General features: G+C 46.9%; 1 protein-coding gene across 4 annotated transcripts in view; it reads right to left on the bottom strand.

Annotated features, from left to right (window-relative positions):
* The window catches only part of IRAK2 (interleukin 1 receptor associated kinase 2), a 62924-nt gene extending 44696 nt beyond the window's left edge, over positions 1-18228 (bottom strand). For all 4 annotated transcript variants that reach the window (XM_047095642.1, XM_047095644.1, XM_047095645.1 and 1 more), the window contains exons 1-2: positions 18044-18228; positions 9572-9754 (exon numbers count right to left, since the gene is read on the bottom strand). In XM_047095642.1, the coding sequence (XP_046951598.1) occupies positions 9572-9754; positions 18044-18137 (277 nt within the window). In that variant the 5' untranslated portion in view covers positions 18138-18228. The remainder of the gene's footprint in view (positions 1-9571; positions 9755-18043) is intronic.
* Positions 18229-19329: the final 1101 nt, after the last annotated feature.

Raw genomic sequence — 19329 nt, 5'->3', positions numbered from 1 at the left:
TCTCCGTGTCATCATCCTGTTAGTATTTGTCTCCCACACTAGACTGCAGGCTCCTTGAGGCCTGGGACCGTGTCTATATTTTCATTGCTGTGTCCCTAGTGCCTGACATATTGTAGCCACTTGACAAATATTTCTTTAGTTCATTACTGACCCCTGCCCAGCTTCCACGTACCTCACTCTCTATGAGGAGGAATGAGGGTGAATTTTATCTCACGGGCTAGGCACAGCTGGTTTCCGGCCTCTTTCCTCAGAGCTAGAGCCATCTGGTCCTCACCATGAACAGGCTCAGCTCCTAGGCCTGCCTTTGGTGGCATTTAACCAGCTGTAGAGCTCAGCAGTGATGACAGCCGATCCGTCTTTGGCTGAAAGTCACAGCTCCAATACTTTGGCCTCTATCAAAGTATTCCAGTTCCTATGCACCCAAGATGCTAGAACTTGGGCTCTGGAGCCTGGCTTACAGTCCCCTCCCAAGGCTCAGAGTCTGGAAAAGTCCCTCTGAGGAGTAGGATCATGTTTTGAGCCCCAGGGTGATGGTCAGCCCTGGCCCCCTGGGACAGACTCTTCTGATGCTGAATGCAGCCTGACCATAAAAGTCTGCTCCTGATCCCCTGGTCTCTCCATCATGAGGCCTCTCTGAAATGTCTGGCAATTTCACCATGGTCACCATTCTTTACAGCAGTGATTCCCACAGTGTGTTGGTTCCGTGGGATTATTTCCAAGTATCACATCAAAAGGGGTCCCATGATCAAATATAAATGGAAACATGGGCCTAAGCAGGTCTTTGCTACAGGACTTATCAGAGCCTTAATATGATGGTTTACATTGTGAATCTCCAAAGGTAGGGGCCACTGATAAAGCATACAGCATTGCCCAAGTTTAGTTATTCATGAGCTTTTGGTTTGCAGCAGGGGTATCTGGCTGGAGTACTCTTCTGAGACCCATGCTTTGGGAAAGGCTACTCTAGACTATGATTCTCCCTGCAGATGCCCTATGCACACAGTACTTTCCCCATCACAGACATCTATCAACCAGGACACACAGACAGCATTCCCCTGCCTGTCCTGACCCTGAGATTAGGGTTTCACCCAAGAGCCAGCTCTTCCCTGTGGGCTTACCAGAGCCTGGAGCTATAACAACATCCATGGAGGACTACTTACAACTGGTCTTCACCCAAAGTTGGGAGGTGAAAGTGGACAGAACAGGGTAAGAAAGGGCAAGAAAATGGGCAATTTCATCTCACAAAGTGGGGAATCAATAGGCATTGCCTAGAGCTGACCAAGAAAGAACCAGAAATGTAAGGATGTTCTTTAAATGTTACAAAAGCAATATACTGAGGAACTAAAAATTGTGACATAAATGTATTAGAAAGGGAGAGAAGGGCGCCTGGCTCAGTCGGTTGGGTGTGCGACTTCAGCTCAGGTCATGATCTTGCAGTTGGTGGGTTTGAGCCCGTGCCGGGCTCTGTGCTGACAGCTCAGAGCCTGGAGCCTGCTTCAAATTCTGTGTCTCCTCCTCTGTCTGACCCTCCCATGCTCATGCTCTGTCTCTCAATAATAAGTACACATTGAAAAAAAAATTTTTTTTTTAAAGGGAGAGAAGTTATGTATAAGCCAAATCTTCTTCTAGGAAATTAGTGGATAATATTTAAATTAATAAATATGAAAAGGACAAAAAAATAAGCTTTGTATGATGCATTAAAAAAAAGTTTGTGGGGCACCTGAGTGGCCCAATTGGTTAGGGGTCCGACTCTTGATTTCAGCTCAGGTCATGATCTCACAGTTTTGAGATCAAGTCCTGCATCAGGCTCTGCACTGACAGCGTGGAGCCTGCTTGGGATTCTCTCTCTCTCTCTCTCTCTCTCTCTCTCTCTCTCTCTCTCTCCATCTCTCTCTCTGCCTTCCCCTACTTGTTCTCTCTCTATTCCCTCTCTCTCTCAATAAATAAACTTTTTTTAAGTTTATATGTTGAATTTAAAAAAATAAAGTTTAGGGGTACCTGGCTGGCTCAGGTGGTAGAACGTGCTACTCTTGATCTTGGGGTTTTAAGTTCGAGCTCCATGTTGGATGTGGAAATTACTTAAAAATAAATTCTTTTTTTAAAAGTTTGCATGCTGCATTTAAAAAAATAAAATAAAGTTTGTATGTTGCATTTAAAAATAAATATGAGGGGCCTCTGGGTAGCTCACTAGGTGAAGCATCCAACTCTTGGTCTCGACTTAGGTCATGATCTCACAGTTCTTGAGTTCAAGCCCTGCATCAGGATCTGTGTGGACAGTGCAGAGCCTGCCTGGAATTCTCTCTCCCTCGCTCTGTGCCCCTTCCCTGCTTGTGTGCCCACACTCTCTTTCTCTCAAAATACATAAAGAAAACTTAAAAAATTAGGGGCACCTGGGTGGCTCAGTTGGTTAAACATCTGGCTTTAGCTCAGATCATGACCTCGTAGCTCATGAGTTTGAGCCCTGCGTCAGGCTCCGTGCTGACAGCTCAGAGCCTGGAGCCTGCTTCGGATTCTGTGTCTCCCTCTCTCTCTGCCCCTCCTCTGCTTGCACTGTCTTTCTCCCTCTCTCAAAAATAAATAAACATTAAAAAAAAATTTTTTTTTTAATTTTTTTTTCAACTTTTTTTTATTTATTTTTGGGACAGAGAGAGACAGAGCACGAACGGGGGAGGGGCAGAGAGAGAGGGAGACACAGAATCGGAAACAGGCTCCAGGCTCCGAGCCATCAGCCCAGAGCCCGACACGGGGCTCGAACTCACGGACCGCGAGATCGTGACCTGGCTGAAGTCGGACGCTTAACCGACTGCGCCACCCAGGCGCCCCTAAAAAAATTTTTTAATTAAAAAAATAAAAATAAAAATAAATATGAAAGGGTCAGTATAAGCACATTATTTAGAGACAGTACTAATAAGGCAGAGAATGCCCATTCCCCTTGTCTTCACACATTCTAGAAGTTTTAGCTAGACATATGATTGCCTGGCTAAAAACTACACTTCCCAGACCAACAGGAAGCGGGCTGTGCAAGCCAAGTGGCCCTCCCTAAGGTCAGACCTTTCTCACTTCCCACTTCAGATGAGGCCACAGGGAATAATGAACAGGGAAGCTCTCCCCAGTGCCTGCCCCCATCCCTCACCCCTTTGTAAAACAGAGACCCAGACCCCACCCCTGGAGTTTCTGAATCCGAAGATGAGGTGAGACCCCAGAATTTGCATTCCTAACAAGGTCAAGGTGATGCTGATGCCTGGAGGTCTGGCGCAGTGAGAACCCCTGATCTACCAAGAAGAACAAGGGGTGCAGATGAATCAAGCCAAAAACTTACTTCCCTTGGCCGGGATGGACCTTTACACCTGCTGCTCTGCCAGATGTCTACTGCTACAGATCAGTGACCACAGCATGTTTCTCATTTCAAATGGGACAGTTGTGAGCGTGTCTCCCTGTGCAGATACCACCACTGGGGTTCTGAGTGTGCTGGGGGAAGGGGAGCAGGTAACTTCTCTTTGGTGGAGAGGTTCTGGACCACTGGGGGCTGATCCCAAAGACTACACATCACCCACAGATCCTGGGCCTTGAGCTAAAGGAAGACACTGATTAGGGCCTCGGGCCTGTCTCTCTTGGGGAAGGGGTGAGCACGTTTTAGTTGTGGGAAGACAGGTATAAATGGATATTTGGGTAGCCCAAAGGGGAAAATTCTAGGGAGACTGCTGACCCTCCAATATTTATTCCCTCCTCCTCTAGAGTAATAGAAGCTTTAGTTATGCACACAACCTCCCAGCTACAGATTACATTCCCCAAGTCTCCCCTGCAACTAGGTGCTATCATGTGACTAGGTCCTGGCCGACAGCTTGGGTGGCAATTTAGGCGTGCACCTTATTTAAGTACTGGAGTCTGCCCTTAGTAACAGCAGTGAACCAGAAATGTTAATACAGACAACCACCAAGAGATGGCTCAGAGAATAAAAAGGGGTTGACGCTGGAAAACAAATTTGCTAGAGGAATGGGCAGTTGGGTAGTAAGCCTTCTGTACTAATGTATTCTAATTCTTTTTTTAAGGCATTTTTTAAAATGTTCATTTATTTTTGAGAGGGAGGGGAGGGGTAGAGAGACAAGGGGACAGAGGATCCAAAGCAGGCTCCATGCTGACATCAGACAGCCCAATGTGGGGCTTGAACTCACGAACCATGAGATCAGGACCTGCACAGAAGCTGGATGTTTCAGTTGGAGGAACCCAGGTGCCCCTATTCTAATTCTCATCACATTTAATGTTAGGAGTTTGGCAAACAGAATAACAACAGTCTTGGCAATGAAGGTGGAGAAAATACCAAGGGACAGAGACCCACAGACCCAGGTCTCTACACAGTCAGAACAGCGACCACCCACAGTACTTGGTTTCAAGAGACTAGATGCAATGTGGCCCCCAGGGGACCCCACACACTGCCCTTCAGTTCAGATACAATCTTCAGAAGGCCTCTGTTAAATACAAATATAGCACCTGGAGATACAAATACAAATACAGTCTCTAAGGAAGCCAATTTATACCTAGGACCTCTGGTGTGTGCGGTTTCCAAGCATGCTTCTATCAAATCTATTCTAGAGGCCCTTTAAGAAGTGGTAGGCAAAGGGGCGCCTGGGTGGCGCAGTCGGTTAAGCGTCCGACTTCAGCTCAGGTCACGATCTTGCAGTCCGTGAGTTCGAGCCCCGCGTTAGGCTCTGGGCTGATGGCTCGGAGCCTGGAGCCTGTTTCCGATTCTGTGTCTCCCTCTCTCTCTGCCCCTCCCCCGTTCATGCTCTGTCTCTCTCTGTCCCAAAAATAAATAAAAAACGTTGGAAAAAAAATAAAAAAAAAGAAGTGGTAGGCAGACATCAGGTTCTCAAACTGCCGGAAGCAGCTGATCAAGTTCATAAGCAATCTTCCTCAAGCAAATGCAAAATAAGGTTTAACTAAGTTCTGATTAAGGAAGGGAAAATGGCTTTGACTAGTCAGAATACAGAAACTTAAAACGCTTCACACATATAGAATATGCCCTCTATATTTACCTCCAAAAAGGGGCAGAGATTTATGGCACTTTTTTTAACTAATGACAAAAATAGAAAGGGGAAGTGTCCTGCCTGAGGACGTAAAACAATAGTAAAAACACAACCAGACTGTCAGAAGAACATCGAGGGGATTTGTGGATGTGGAAACAAGTGTTAGTCTCTCTTCCTCAGGGGCTAAGGGGGAGAGAGGAGAGGTTTGAGGGGCAAAGGTAGACTCCCACAGTCCTGACAGGTTGAGGGCAGCTGGACCAGGAAAGCGGGGATCTGAGTACAATTCTAAACAGAAGAGAGGCTGACAGAAAAAAAATCACTGTTGCCTGGAAGCCCAAATGCTGTGTTCAGTGAAGTTTCTGTGAGAAATGCTAAGCATGAGGGCGTTGGATCCAGACACGCCTGGGTGTGACCTCCATCTGTACCCACGACCAGAATTATGCCCCTGGGGGAGTCACTGAGCCATTCTTGGCCTCAGTCTCCTTAGGTGGAGAAGGGGCTCCTTAGAGCACCCACCCCAAGGGGCTTTTGGGAGGAGGCAAGCAGGCAGCTCAGGGCTCAGTCAATATAGTTAGCTTAAAGTGTCGTGCCGCAATGAGTGGCTTCTTTAAATCTGGCACTACATTGTGTGTTGACCTCAAATCGTTAAGAACATGTTCAAGATTAGTCAACAGTCAGGTTTTGACGTCAATGGCGAGTTGATGTGTCCAACCAGAGGCCTGTCTCAATGCCTGGTACTTGTCTGCTTTCGGGGCTCAGGACATCCCGGTAGTGTTTCAGCCGCTCAGCAGAGACAAAACCAGGGTGTCGTGCGGGCCCCAACCCACTGGCCCCCTCCCCGAAGTGGGCTAGGCTGGAGAAGCCCAGGCCGCTAGATTCTGACTGCATCTGACCCAATGGCATTTCCCCTCACCTCCAGCGGCCCCTTCCCTCCTTGCCTCTTTTCCAACCCATTAAGAGTTTACCATTAAATCTCTCAAAAGGTGAAAAATATTTGAGGACATAGTCAGTGCTAATCGTATCTCCATATCCACCACGTGCCAGGCTCTGGGGACACAGAGAAGCCAGAGCCAGGGTCTGCGCATGGCTAAACAGGGCAGGCGTCGGTCACACCAACCAACAAGGTCTGAGGGACAATGGGGGCCACGGCACCACGAGTGTCCAGAGGGGGCTCAGACGGCATCCAGCCCACCCCCACTGGACAAAGGCGGGACTAAGGCCCAGGGAAAGGGAGGACCTGCCCATGTAACAATAGGGCTTAGCCACACTGCCTGACCACCTTCCTGTAAAACCACAGCCACCCCCGGCTGACCCAGATGAGGACCTGGCCTTGGGGATGTGAGGGTAAGGATGCTGTCTGACTGGACTTAAGGGTACCCTCTCAGGACAGAAGGGCTGGCAGGGTAGGGAGGGGTTTCAGGAAGTTCCCAAAGGCTTGGGGAGTCTGGGGGCTGAGCAGACCATCCCTCCCCAGTCTGAGGAAGATGGTGAGCTGGGGGAGGCTGGCCAGACAGGGGCAGAGGCTGCAGAAGTTTGGGGGTGGCCATGTTTTGAGATGTGCCCATTCTTGATTCAGAGATTACGCTGCTAGGGCCTGGAGGCAGGGAACAGGCCGAGTCCCACACTGGTGTGTCACTGCTTGCTGTGTAAGCAGGATCTTCCCCACATCCTGCCCCAGGCAGAGAATCCTGCCAGCAGAGGAACGGTCCTTCATCTAATAAGATCTGGTGGGTGTGCAGAAGCCCTGTGTCCCCGGACACCCAAAATCCTGAAGAATCACTACGTGCCTAAGGGCGAGAGATGGTCTCACTGTCCCACTAGCCTTCCCTGCCCAAGAGGTGATCTACCCCTGTGGTGTACCCGAAATCCTGCCTTGGGCTTCACCTCTAGATCCCCTCACCCGCAGGGCCACCCCAATGTCCCTTATTCTCCTGCCACCTCTGAGGGTGGAGGTTTCTAAGCCCCCATCAATCAGCTCTTTGCTCTAGATCCTACCATCCCTCCTCCTGGAAGCCCTCCATGATTCCAGAAGTCCTGAGGTGCAGTCAGGAAAGTGTTGAACCTGTGTCTATTGATTCAGCCAGCTTCTTCCCAGACCAAAAGCCCCAGACAGGATGACACCAGAGCCTACACAGGGTCTTCTGCAGGTCTCTGTGGCTCAGAATGCACTGCTCTTGACTCCCACACCAGCTTCATGCTGGTTCCTTCAAAATCCAGTGCTCTCCCTGGGCTCTCTTACCTCAGCTCTTCACATGGCTGTCTTCTTTCCATCCCTCCAATTTCACCTTCTCCGACTTCTTAGCCTTCCATGACTAACATCTTCTAGGAGACTCTCCTGCCTGCTCACTCCAACCTATTATTTTTATTTATTTTCCTGTCCATTGATTATATCTTCATATGACTATATCCTCCATGAGGGCAAAGGACCTGTCGCTTTGCCCATCACTGTCATCTAGAAAGTAGGACAGCACCAGGCACTAGGCAGGGGCTCAGAAAGTACTTATTAAAAGACCGGCTTCGGGGTGCCTGGGTGGCGCAGTCGGTTAAGCGTCCGACTTCAGCCAGGTCACCATCTCGCGGTCCGTGAGTTCGAGCCCCGCATCAGGCTCTGGGCTGATGGCTCAGAGCCTGGAGCCTGTTTCCGATTCTGTGTCTCCCTCTCTCTCTGCCCCTCCCCCGTTCGTGCTCTCTCTCTGTCCCAAAAATAAATAAACGTTGAAAAAAAAAAATTTTTTTTTAAATAAAAAAAAAAAAAAAAAAAAAAAGACCGGCTTCTTGGGGCGCCTGGGTGGCTTAGTCGGTTAAGCGTCCGACTTCAGCTCAGGTCATGATCTCGCGGTTCGTGAGTTCGAGCCCCGCGTCGGGCTCTGTGCTGACAGCTTGGAGCCTGTTTCGGATTCTGTGTCTCCCTCTCTCTCTGCCCCTCCCCTGTTCATGCTCTGTCTCTCTCTGTCTCAAAAATAAATAAACGTTAAAAAAAAAATAAATAAATAAATAAAATAAAATAAAAGACCGGCTTGCTGCCCCACACTGTCTCTTTGGAGACATGAGAAGGGGTGGGTTCTAGATGGGAGTAGCCATGACCCTACCTGCCTTCTGCTAAGCATTGGCTGAACACAAGGCACTTGGCATAATTCTACTTCAATTTTGCAGCATCTCTTCATGGCAGAGAACGATTATTACCTGCTAAATACGTTCCCACCACTGTTGTAATAGCGGGTAAGAGGGTAATTTGGTAATACTGATCCAGATATTTTTTTAATTTTTAAATTTTTATTTATTTTTTTAATGTTTTATTTTATTTTTGAGAGAGAGACAGACAGACAAAGTGTGAGCAGGGGAAGGGCAGAGAGAGGGGGAGACAGAATCCAAAGTAGGCTCCAGGCTCTGAGCTGTCAGCACAGAGCCCGACATGGGGCTCGAACCCACAGACTGCGAGATCATGACCTGAGCCAAAATCAGATGCCTAACTGACTGAGCCACCCAGGCTCTCCAGTTTTTATTTTAGAGAAAGAGGGAGCACACACAAGCGGGGAAGGGGCAGAAGGAGGGAGGGAGAGAAACAGAGAGAGAGAGAGAGAGAGAGAGAGAAAGAAAGAAACTTAAGCAGATTCCACGCTCAGTGCAGAGCCTGATGCAGTCTCAATCTTACACCTTGAAATCATAACCCGAGCCGAAATCAAGAGTTGGATGCTTAACCAACTAAGCCACCCAGGTGCTCCAGTAATATTGGTACAAACATTAACCAAAACTTAAGGGGCACCTGGGTGGCTCAGTCAGTTGAGCATCTGACTTTGGCTTAGGTCATGATCTCATGGTTCGAGAGTGAGTTCGAGCCCCATGTCGGGCTTACTGCTGTGCTGACAGCACGGAGCCGGCTCTAGATCCTCTATCCCCATGTCTCTCTCTGCCCCTCCCCCGCTCTCTCTCTCAAAAAAAACATTTAAAAAATACACATAAAAATAATAAAATAAAATCATTTTAAAAACTCAAAATACAGGAGCACCTGGATGGCTCAGTCAGTGGAGTATACAACTGACCCTTGATCTTGGAGTTGTTGGTTTGAGCCCCACGTTGGCTGTAGAGATTCCCTTAAAAATATAATCTTTAAAAAAAAGTAGTTGTAGATGTCACATATATGTTAGCCAATGCACAGAAAACTTCCAGTAAGATAGGCATGACATTGTTAATAGTGGTTACCTTCTTGGGGAGTAAAACTGAGAATATAGGATGACGACATAAATCATTTTTTACTGTAGACTCTTTTGGATTTTTGTGTATAGCTATCTTTTTAATCGTTATTTTTAAATGTACTTTTGGAATAGAGAAGCAGACTTTTAAAGGTACAGAAGAACTTATAGAAAAGTCTCTCTCCAATATCTGGTTCCCTGGCCACCCAACTGCTCTCCCAGAGGTATTTTCTTAGTTGGGTGGTAAATTCTGTCAGTTACGTTTTTTTTCTAAGGTGAAGAAAAGTTCCAAGGCCAGAGGGTGCGGCTCCTGCGGAAAACTGCTCGCGGGCGGCTGAGCGGGCCGCCTTGGATACTCACAGTTCAGAATGATCTGGGCGGCGCGGTAGAGCTGCAGACGGCACAGAAGGTCCACCAGCTGCTGGACGGTGGCCTGCCGCATGCCCCACCACCACAGAAGCTCCCGCGTGATGCTCACGCCCTGCACCCGCTCCATCGACTTGATCTTTCGCAGCTGGGTCAGGTCTGTGATCACATACGAGGCTGGAAGGCAAGCGAGAGGCCATCTCAGCGTCAGAAAGGCAGTACTTCCACCAGAGGGTCACCAGGCTAGCGGCCTTTGTCCGCAGTAGCTTCTCACTCGCTCCCCTTCACACCTGAAATTCTACCTGTAGCTGGGATACATAGGCAGCCCGAGTTATAGCACTGAGTCCACCTGACACCCATGGGACTGGCACTTCGACACCTCAGTGTAAATATCAGCTTCACAGCCACACAAAACTTAGGAGAGAGCCCACTGGAGGAGAGGGTCAGGGGCGACTTTGAGCTTTAGCTGCTTGTCCGTTATGGGCAAGTCATCTCACTGGTAGGAGCCTCAGTTTCCTCAACTGTAAGAGGGGGCAGGTAATAGAACTTCTCTTGCCTCCCCTCCTAGAACAGAAGCTCCATGTAGACAGGAAGTTTTATCTGTTCCGTCCACTGTTAGATCCCCAGAGCAGAGAACAGCACCTGGTACAGAGTGGGGGCAAGACCAGGACCAAGGTGAGGCAAAGGAGGCACTCAGGGGCAAAACTTAAGGCACTCAGGGGCAAAAGCTCACTCTCAGGGCTGATCTCAGAAGTTAGAGAAGTAGCTGGAAAGTAGGTGCCTCCTTAAATTTTGCCCTGGGCATCTCATTCTCCTCACCCCTAAGTCCTAGCCTTGGCAGCAAGGGAGGGGGAATAATGAATGAATGAATGAACCAAGGAACAAATGAACCCATGGCCCAGCATCCTCATAGAACTGTTACAGGCATCAAGAAGGACCATGCATCTAGGGGCGCCTGGGTGGCTCAGTCAGTTAAGCGTCCAATTTCAGCTCAGGTCACAATCTCATGGTTTATGGGTTCAAGCCCCATATCAGGCTCTGTGCTGACAGCTCAGAGCCTGGAGCCTACTTCAGATTCTGTGTCTCCCTCTCTCTGCCCCTCCCCCACTGGAACTCTGTCTCTCTCAAAAATAAAATAAACATTAAAAAATTATTTTAATAAAATAAAAAAAAAAGAGAGCTCATGCATCTAAAAGCACATTGCCAACTCAGAAACACTACAAAATTTGCAGGTGGCTGCTGCTGGCAATACTAAATATAAAGCATTCCTGCTTTCCATTTTTCATGATAAAATTAATGGTTGTTCACTAAAGAAAACTTGGAAAAAAAAGGGGAGAAAAACACCAATATAACATGTTACACAGCATCCCACTAGGGTACTTCCTCTTTCCAAAACTCTCCTCTCCCCTCCCCTCCACACAGGAGCGGTTCTAGATGCACTGTTGCTGGACTGTAAGATTTTGCATCCTGCTCTCATTTACTATCATTACACCATCAGCATTTTCTGAGTTGTTACAAACTCTTCCTAAATGGCATTTTGAACGGTCACATGTATTCCACTGAGTTTACTAAAAGAATTTTTGTCCTAATTAGGAATAAAATAATCACGCTTCAGTTTCAGATTTTCAGAAATCATGGAACAGGAATGCATATAAACATCAAGTTGTTCGTTCATTCGTTCATTCATTCGGCAAAACATCACTGAGCACTTCTGTCCTCCAAGCCTGTGACAAGCTGTAGAGATACCGTGGTGAATAAACCAGAGGCCCATGGAGATTTCTGTTTGAAAAACACAAACGTAAGTGAACTGAGTGGGGAAGGGGAAGCAAGAGATAAAACTCAGGACTACATTAAAGGCCTCGAAGGCCGGGCTATAAAGAGTTTGGACTTGATCCTAAGAGCCACAGTCACTACCTACAGAAGACCTCAGAGCCAGGGAGTGACATGATCACATTGCACAATCCCCTCCCTCTGGAGGAATGGGAAAGACTGAGACAGCCTCAATCTTTCTGCAGAGAGAAAGCCTGTTAGGGGATGGAAAGTTCTCAGTTGCAACTTTAGTCACTGGAAACCCCAGGCCAGATTCCTGGTCAGTGGGAAATGATGTCAGCAGGGTCAGGGGCTGCTTCTAGAAGCTGAGAGAAAAGAGGGGAGGGAAGAGGAAGGAACACCTCCCCCACACCTCTCCCTGCCCCCTTCCCTATGCACACGGCTATTCACCTGTTCACTGGCACAGCACGCCTCGCATTCTTCAGAGGTAGTGGGAAAAACAGAAACCCTAGTGTGGTGTTCCACCACACCTTTGTGGGGTGAGCTTTCCTTACAGGCAACACAAGAGAAATAGGAACTCAGCCCTGAGGTGCCTTGCACTTTGAACATTTCCATGAAAGCACATTTGCATGAAAGTGACAATTCTTAACGCATTAACCTATCAACGTCTAACCAGGCCCTTAAAACAGGGTCAAGGCAAGATAGAGATCTTGGGGGAATGAGTCAGCACTGAGGGCCCTGCTAAGTTCCCAGCTCTTTTCTCAGCACACACAAGAAATACTTGGTCATTATTGGCTAACAGGATGAAATCAAAGTCTCTGTGATCATCCCACACTGGTCATACTTTTGCTTCTAATCTTCCAAACTTTTCTACAGATATAAAAATACATATTTATATAAGCAGGACAGGACAGGGGTGGTTCGGGGCCTAGACTTTGGATTTTGAGGCCAGGGTTCAAAATCCTATTCTGCTACTTAGGAAGGACCTTCACCTCTTCCTGTGCCTCAGTTTCCTCATCTGCAAATGAGGATAACAATAGCACCTGCCTCAGAAGCTGTTGCAAGGATCAGATTAGTCATATATACAGAGGTACTTGGACTAATGCTTCATACATAGAAAATATGATATAAGTGTTAACTGTAATTATTAAGCCATCTACGTTCTATGAAAACCTGGTTTTGTTCTCTGTGATTAAGACCACGTGGGACCATCCCACCGGATCTGAGTCCCTGAATCCTGCAGGAGTTCGTTCACTGATAGTAGTAAGCCTTGCCTCATGCTCAAAGCCCTCTGAAACAGATACGACATAGCCTCCTGAAATGATTCCTGGCCAGTGGGAAGTGATGTAGGGTCAAATGACCCTTGTCAGGATTAATGGGACTCCTCCATGGCGAAGAGAAGGAGAAAACACGAAAGACCCTAACATGTCCTCTAAGCATCTCAGCAACTCACTCCCATTTTGTAGATGAGGAAACAGAAGTCTCAGAGAGAGAGGCAGTCACTTGCCCAAAATCACACAGCTAGACCGGGACAAAGCAGGGCGATGCACAAAGGCTAGCACATGCATGACTGAGCAAGATGCAGAGCAGTCCAACAAAGCAACTCCTGCCCTCGGGCCCTTTGGAAAACACCTGGGTGGGTGATGCTGTAAGAAGCCTGTCTTCCCCTAAGACAAAAAATGGATGCCACTGTAATCATAGGGAAATGAACAGGAAGCAGCTACAATGTCTCCCAACAGTTGCCAAATCCAAAGAGCACGCATATGTGGCCATGTGATTTTCTAAATCACCTGACAAAGGATCTTCCCACCCCAGGTACCCCCCAGTACCACAATCTGCCCTAAGGGACTATCTTTTCTTTTCTTTTCTTTTTTTTAAGTTTATTATTTATTTATTCTGAGAGACAGAAAGAAAGAGAAAGAAAGAGAGAGAGAGAGAGAGAGAGAGAGAATCCCAAGCAGGCCCTGCACAGTCAGTGCAGAGCCCATTGCGGGGCTTGAACTCACAAACCAGGAGATCATGACCTGAGCCAAAACCAAGAGTCAAATGCTTAACTGACTGAGCTACCCAAGTACCCCTCTTTTCTTTTCTTTTTTTTTTTTTTTTAATTTTTTTTCAACGTTTTTATTTATTTTTGGGACAGAGAGAGACAGAGCATGAACGGGGGAGGGGCAGAGAGAGAGGGAGACACAGAATCGGAAACAGGCTCCAGGCTCTGAGCCATCAGCCCAGAGCCTGACGCGGGGCTCGAACTCACGGACCGCGAGATCGTGACCTGGCTGAAGTCGGACGCTTAACCGACTGTGTCACCCAGGCGCCCCCCTCTTTTCTTTTCTAAATGACTCACAGAAGCAAAGACTCTTTAGCAATGGAAGGACAATGGCGATCACTAGTGCTGATGAAGAGGAAGACAGACAATACTGTGATCTGGCAAGGAGCAGCTAAACGGGCAACATGGCTAGCTCCCAGCCCAGCGAGCCCCATGCCAACATGGAGAGCTGGTTGACCATGGTCCAAAGCCAATTCAGTGGGGTAAAAAGTGCACACCCACCCCGTCCTTGCCATTCCTACATCCTTCAGCTCATCATTTGTTCAAGTGGCTGTTGAATGTCTGCCCACTGGCCAGGTGCTGTCCTAGACTCTGGGAATACAGGAGTGAACCAGATGGGTGAGGTCTCTGCACTCATGGTGCTTACATTCTCCAGGGAGACAGACACATAAATAAATAAGGAATGAGGTAATATCAAAGTATGTTAAGTGGAACAGAGGAAATAAAACACAGTGGTGGTACAGAGTAACAGGGGGGCAGGGTGGGCCTCTGGAATAAGGTGAAGTATGAACTGAGACCAGAAGGGCTATGGCCCTCCAAAGATGTCAGTATCCTAAACCCCAAAACCACCTTGAGTGACAAAAGCGACTTTGCAGATGGGCTCACATTAAGGGTTCTGAGATGAGATTATCTGAATGATCGGAGTGGACCTAATGTAATCACAAGGGTCCTTACAAGGGGGAATCAGCAGTGTCTGATTCAGAGAAGATATAGTAACAGAAGCAGACGTCAGAGAGAGATTTGAAGATGCTTTGCTGTTGGCTTTGAAGGTGGAGGGAGAGGCCACAAGCCAACGTAAGCAGGCAGCCTTCTAGAAGCTGATACATTTGGGCAAGAAAATGAATTCTCCTCTACAGTGTCCAGGAAGAATGCAACCCTGCCAACACCTTGATTTTAGGACTTGTGACCTCCAGAATTGTAACATGATAAATGTGTGTTGTTTTTAAGCCATTAAATTTGTGGTAATTCGTTACAGCGGCAAGAGGGAACTAAGCAGCCATGGTGAACACTGGGGGAGGAATGTCCCAGGCAGAGGCAACAGCAAGTACAGAGGCCCTGAGCCTGGACCAGGGAGGCCAATGTGGCTGAAAGCAGGGCAAGCAAGAGCAAGTGTGGAAGGAGAAGAGGTCAGAAGTCAGTGGGGGTCAGATTGTGACAGATCGGGAAAGCCTGGTAGAGCTCGGATTATATCCTAAATCACAATTGGAAGTCTTTGAAGACTTTGAGCAATTCTGGTGTCTCCAGGGTCTAAAAAATCAGAGGTATTCCTCAAAGAGGATGTACAGAGGGCCAACAAGTACATAAAAAGATACTCAGCATCACTAGTCATTAGAGAAATGCAAATCAAAATTACAATTACATTCACACCTGCTCAGATGGGTAGCAGTGAAAAGACAGATAATAACAAGTGTTGGGGAGGATATGGAGAAATTGGACCTTCGTACATGGGTGGAGGGACTGTAAAATAGTGCAGACAATATCGAAAACAGTCTGGCACTTCCTCAAAACGTTAAATATAAAGTTACCATATGACTCAGTAATTCCACTCCTACGTATCTACTAAGGGAAATGAAAACATATATCTACATAAAAACTTGTACACAAGTATGCACAAGAGCATTATTCAAAACAGCCAAAAAGTGGAAAGGACCCAAATGTTAACCCCATTAACTGGTGAATGGATAATAAATTGTGCAACATTATTCAGCAATAAAAAGAAATGAAGCACTGATACATGGTACAACAGAGATGAATCTTGAACACTAATGCTATATGAAAGAAGCCAATCACCAAAGACTACACGTTATATGATTCCATTTCTATGAAATGTCCAGAATAGGTAATGCCCAAAGCTGAGGAAAATGAGTGGTATGTGGTGGGAATGTTGGGGTTGACAATCAAGGGGCATAGGGTTTCTTTTGGGGGCAACGAAAATGTTCTAAGATTAACTGTCGAGATGGATATGCAACTCTCTCTATATATTAAACACCATTGAATTATACACTTTAGATGGGTGAATTGTATGGCATATAGATTATATCTCATAAAGTGCTTTCAAAGAGCCACAGGTGTTGGGGGCACCTGGGTGGCTCAGTTGGTTAGGTGTCTGACTCTTGATCTTGGCTCAGGTCATGATCTCACGGTTTGTGAGTTCCAGCCCCACATCAGGCACTGTACTGCCAGTGAGGAGCCTACTTGGGACTCTCTCCCTCTCTGTCTGCCCCTCCCCTGCTCACTCTCTCTCAGAATAAATAAACTTTAATAAAAAAAAAAAAGCCACAGGTGTACCTTTTAAATATCTTAGGAACAGAAGTTCCTCTGGTGTTTACAGTCAAGGCCGACATGAAAAAACAAAAAACAAAAAAAACCTAGAGGGAGTCTCCTATACAAAATTTGTCCACTGCCCAGGAAACATTCAAAGTAGATAAGTCACAGGTCATTGGAACAAAGGAACAGTCTAGAAGATCAGGTGGTGTCCTGACTTTCTCAGAGGTGTCCTGACATGTTAGCAGTGACCGCCTCTGGGGAGAGGACTGAGACTGAAGACCCGGAAGAAGAAAGACATTTACCTTCCTCCCCACCCCTGCTGTATTATTTACTTTTATAAATGCATGCGTCGCTTTTTCCATTAAAAATAGTTAACAAAAATACAAGCTAAAATAAAACCTAAATCCATGTTGCTAAGGAACATTGCTTGGCAAGGAGAAATACCTGAATATTTTAAGTTAAAAAAGCATGCTATTAGAATGTACAAAATGATACAATTTTTGAAAAATGCATGCACGTAAGTAAATTTATTATTATATACTAGAAGGTATAAATCACATAGCACTCTGCTAACACATAGGAAGTAGGCAGCAAAAGTTGTTGCTGTTTATTATCATTATTATATTAGCATCCAAATAAGAATGGTTATCCCTGAGTAGTGGAATTTGAGCTAATCTTTGTTTGCCACGCTATTTTTCAATAAGCGTGTATTATTTTTGTTACTGGTTGAAAACGGGGTTTCTGAATCTGAGCACTATTGACACTTTGGACCTGATAATCCTACGTGGAGGGGGCTGTCCTGTGCATTGTAGGGTGGTTAGCAACACCCCTGGCTTTTACTCACTGCATGCCCCCAGCTGTGACAACCAAAAATGTCCAGACATGTGTTTCCGAGGGGGCAAAATCGCCTCTGGTTGAGAATCACTAGGTTAAAAGGTATATTATTTGCTCAAACTGATGGATAACAAAAACACGTTCATTTTATTACTATTCTTTCAACTGTGCATATATCATACACTCTTGTATAAATGGTACATATCATAATCTAAGTTCGAAAGAAAATACAGAGATCATTTTAGGGGAACCTAGGTGGCTAAGTCAGTTAAGCGTGAGTTCGAGCCCCGCATCCAGCACTGTGCTGACAGCTCCGAGCCTGGAGCCTGCTTCAGATTCTGTCTCCCTCTTTCTGCCCCTCCCCCACTAGGGCTCGCTCTCACTCACTCTCTCTCAAAAATGAACAAACGTTAAAAAAATTTTTTAAAGAAAATATAGAGATTATTTTAAAAATAAAGTGGTACCAGTTACAATGACTTCAAACACAAACATAATAATTATTAATACTTCCTTATTACTTACAAGAATCTGACACTTAAGTGTCAGGTGCCTTTGCGTAATTTTCATTACTCACAAGAACCTCCAGTTTACAGATTAAGAAGCTGAGGCTCAGAGAACTGAAGCAACTTGTCCAAAGTCACCAGCTGGGAGGAGGTGGAGCCTGGAATGCAGACCTCGGCTTGGGAATCGGAGGACCAGAGGCGCGCAGCGTCCCCCCCGCCCCGCCCCAGATGCCAGGCCCTCTCTGCCTATTACCAAGCTCAAACAAACAAACACACCAAGGAGTTTAGCAACCGTTTAGCAACGCCATGCCCGTAGGCAATTTACTCCATCACTCTCTCAATCTGTCTCCACGTCTGTAAAAAGGTGTAAGAGAAACATGCATTTTATAGGCCCTTGTGGGAATTCAATGAGATAATCCGTGTCAGTGCCTGCATCCGGGCGGGACGCACAGTAAGCGCACAGTAATTGCTGATAGAGCTATTAGGATAAGCTTTACCGTAAACAGCAAAGTCGAGCCGGTCATTATTCAGCGACAGATGAACAACAGAAATTTTCTAAGATCGTCTAACACCTTCCAGACAATCCCGGTGGTAGTGGTGAGGAGTGGGGGGGTGTCCAGATAAGGGGTGGTGGCCAGCTGAGGATACACGACGAGGCTCCGGCCCGGAACGGCCGCACAAAGAACCCCTCAGTTCGGGACCCACTTAAACAGGGGTGGGCAGGGGGCTTGGTGGCGGGGTCGCCAGGGGGAGCCCACTCACCGAACTGCATCCAGTCCCACTCGCTGAGCGTGTCCATGTTGCGGCACAGGTCGTCCAGTACCCAGGCGGGCAGCTGGTAGATGTAGCAGGACATGGCTGGGCTCCGGAGGCCGGCGGTCAGGCTCGCCGGCAACTGGGGCAGCCCCGCGGGGACCCGGGGCTTCTCTACTCCGAGGGCGGGCGGGTCCCAGCCAGCCAGCCAGCCACCTCCTCCGGGGAAGTGGGCGGGCCGGGAGCTTGGCACCACCGCCCCCAGCGGCCACTCGCGGCGCGACACCCGCCCCGCCGGCTGGACCGACTGGCGACGTGGGGCGGGAACGCGTTTAAGGACACACGAGGACTTCAGTGGCAGTCCCAGGAGGACTTCTGACTCCAGTCCCAGTGTTTTGGGCGCTCCGCCACATAGAATTCATTCAACAAATATTCTGTTAATTACCTACTATATGCCAGGCACTGTTCAAGGGATTGGAGATACAGGATTGGAGAAAATCTACAAACTTCCTTACTTTCATGGGACTTAAAACCTAGATGGTGGGAGAAGAAAACTAATGATAAGTAATAAAAGTATGTAATAAATAAGTTATGAGGTGTGTTAAAAGGTAGTAAGTGCTATTGCAAAAAAGAAAAAGGAAAGTTGGTTAAGGGAATTAGGAATTGAGAGCAAGTTAAATAGGGTAGACAAGATAGACTTTATCATAATAACGGTTAGTGTTCATTGAACAGCTACTATGTGCTAGACACTGTTCTAGGTGCTGGCAATGCCTCTGAGGAAAAAAGGACATGGGGTGTTGGGTGGCTCAGTTGGTTAAGTGACCAACTGCAGCTCAGGTCATGATCTCGTGGTTTGTGAGTTCGAGCCCCATGTTGGGATCTGCGCTGACAGCTCAGACTGGAGCCCGTTTCAGATTCGGTGTCTCCCTCTCTCTCTGTGCACCCCCCCCAACCGCCCGGCTCATGCTCTGTCTCTCTTTCCTTCAAAAATAAATAAACATTTTTTAAAAATTTTTTTAAAGAAAGAAAAAAAAGGACAAAATCCATACCCTGGAGGAATATAGACAATAAGCGGTAAAATATTAAGTAAGTAAATAACTTAGCACTATAGAACATGATAGGTAACATTAGAGAATAAAAGCAAAGTATGATGAAAGAGATTGGGGGTGGCACACTGAATTATTATCTTAGAAGGTAATAAATCTTAATGGGGGAAAGCAGAATAAGAGAGATTTCAGGGCAAATTGAATTATTAAGTAGAGTAGGAGGAGAACTTACACTAATAGTGGCTAGTA

The sequence above is a fragment of the Lynx rufus genome, unplaced genomic scaffold (genome assembly GCF_022079265.1).
Source record: "Lynx rufus isolate CCGP_SWC_20201006 ecotype Redwood Valley unplaced genomic scaffold, mLynRuf1.p SCAF_4, whole genome shotgun sequence".
Lineage (NCBI taxonomy): Eukaryota > Metazoa > Chordata > Mammalia > Carnivora > Felidae > Lynx > Lynx rufus.
Note: the sequence above shows the minus strand (reverse complement) of the source record. Positions and strands in the feature narration are given on the sequence as shown.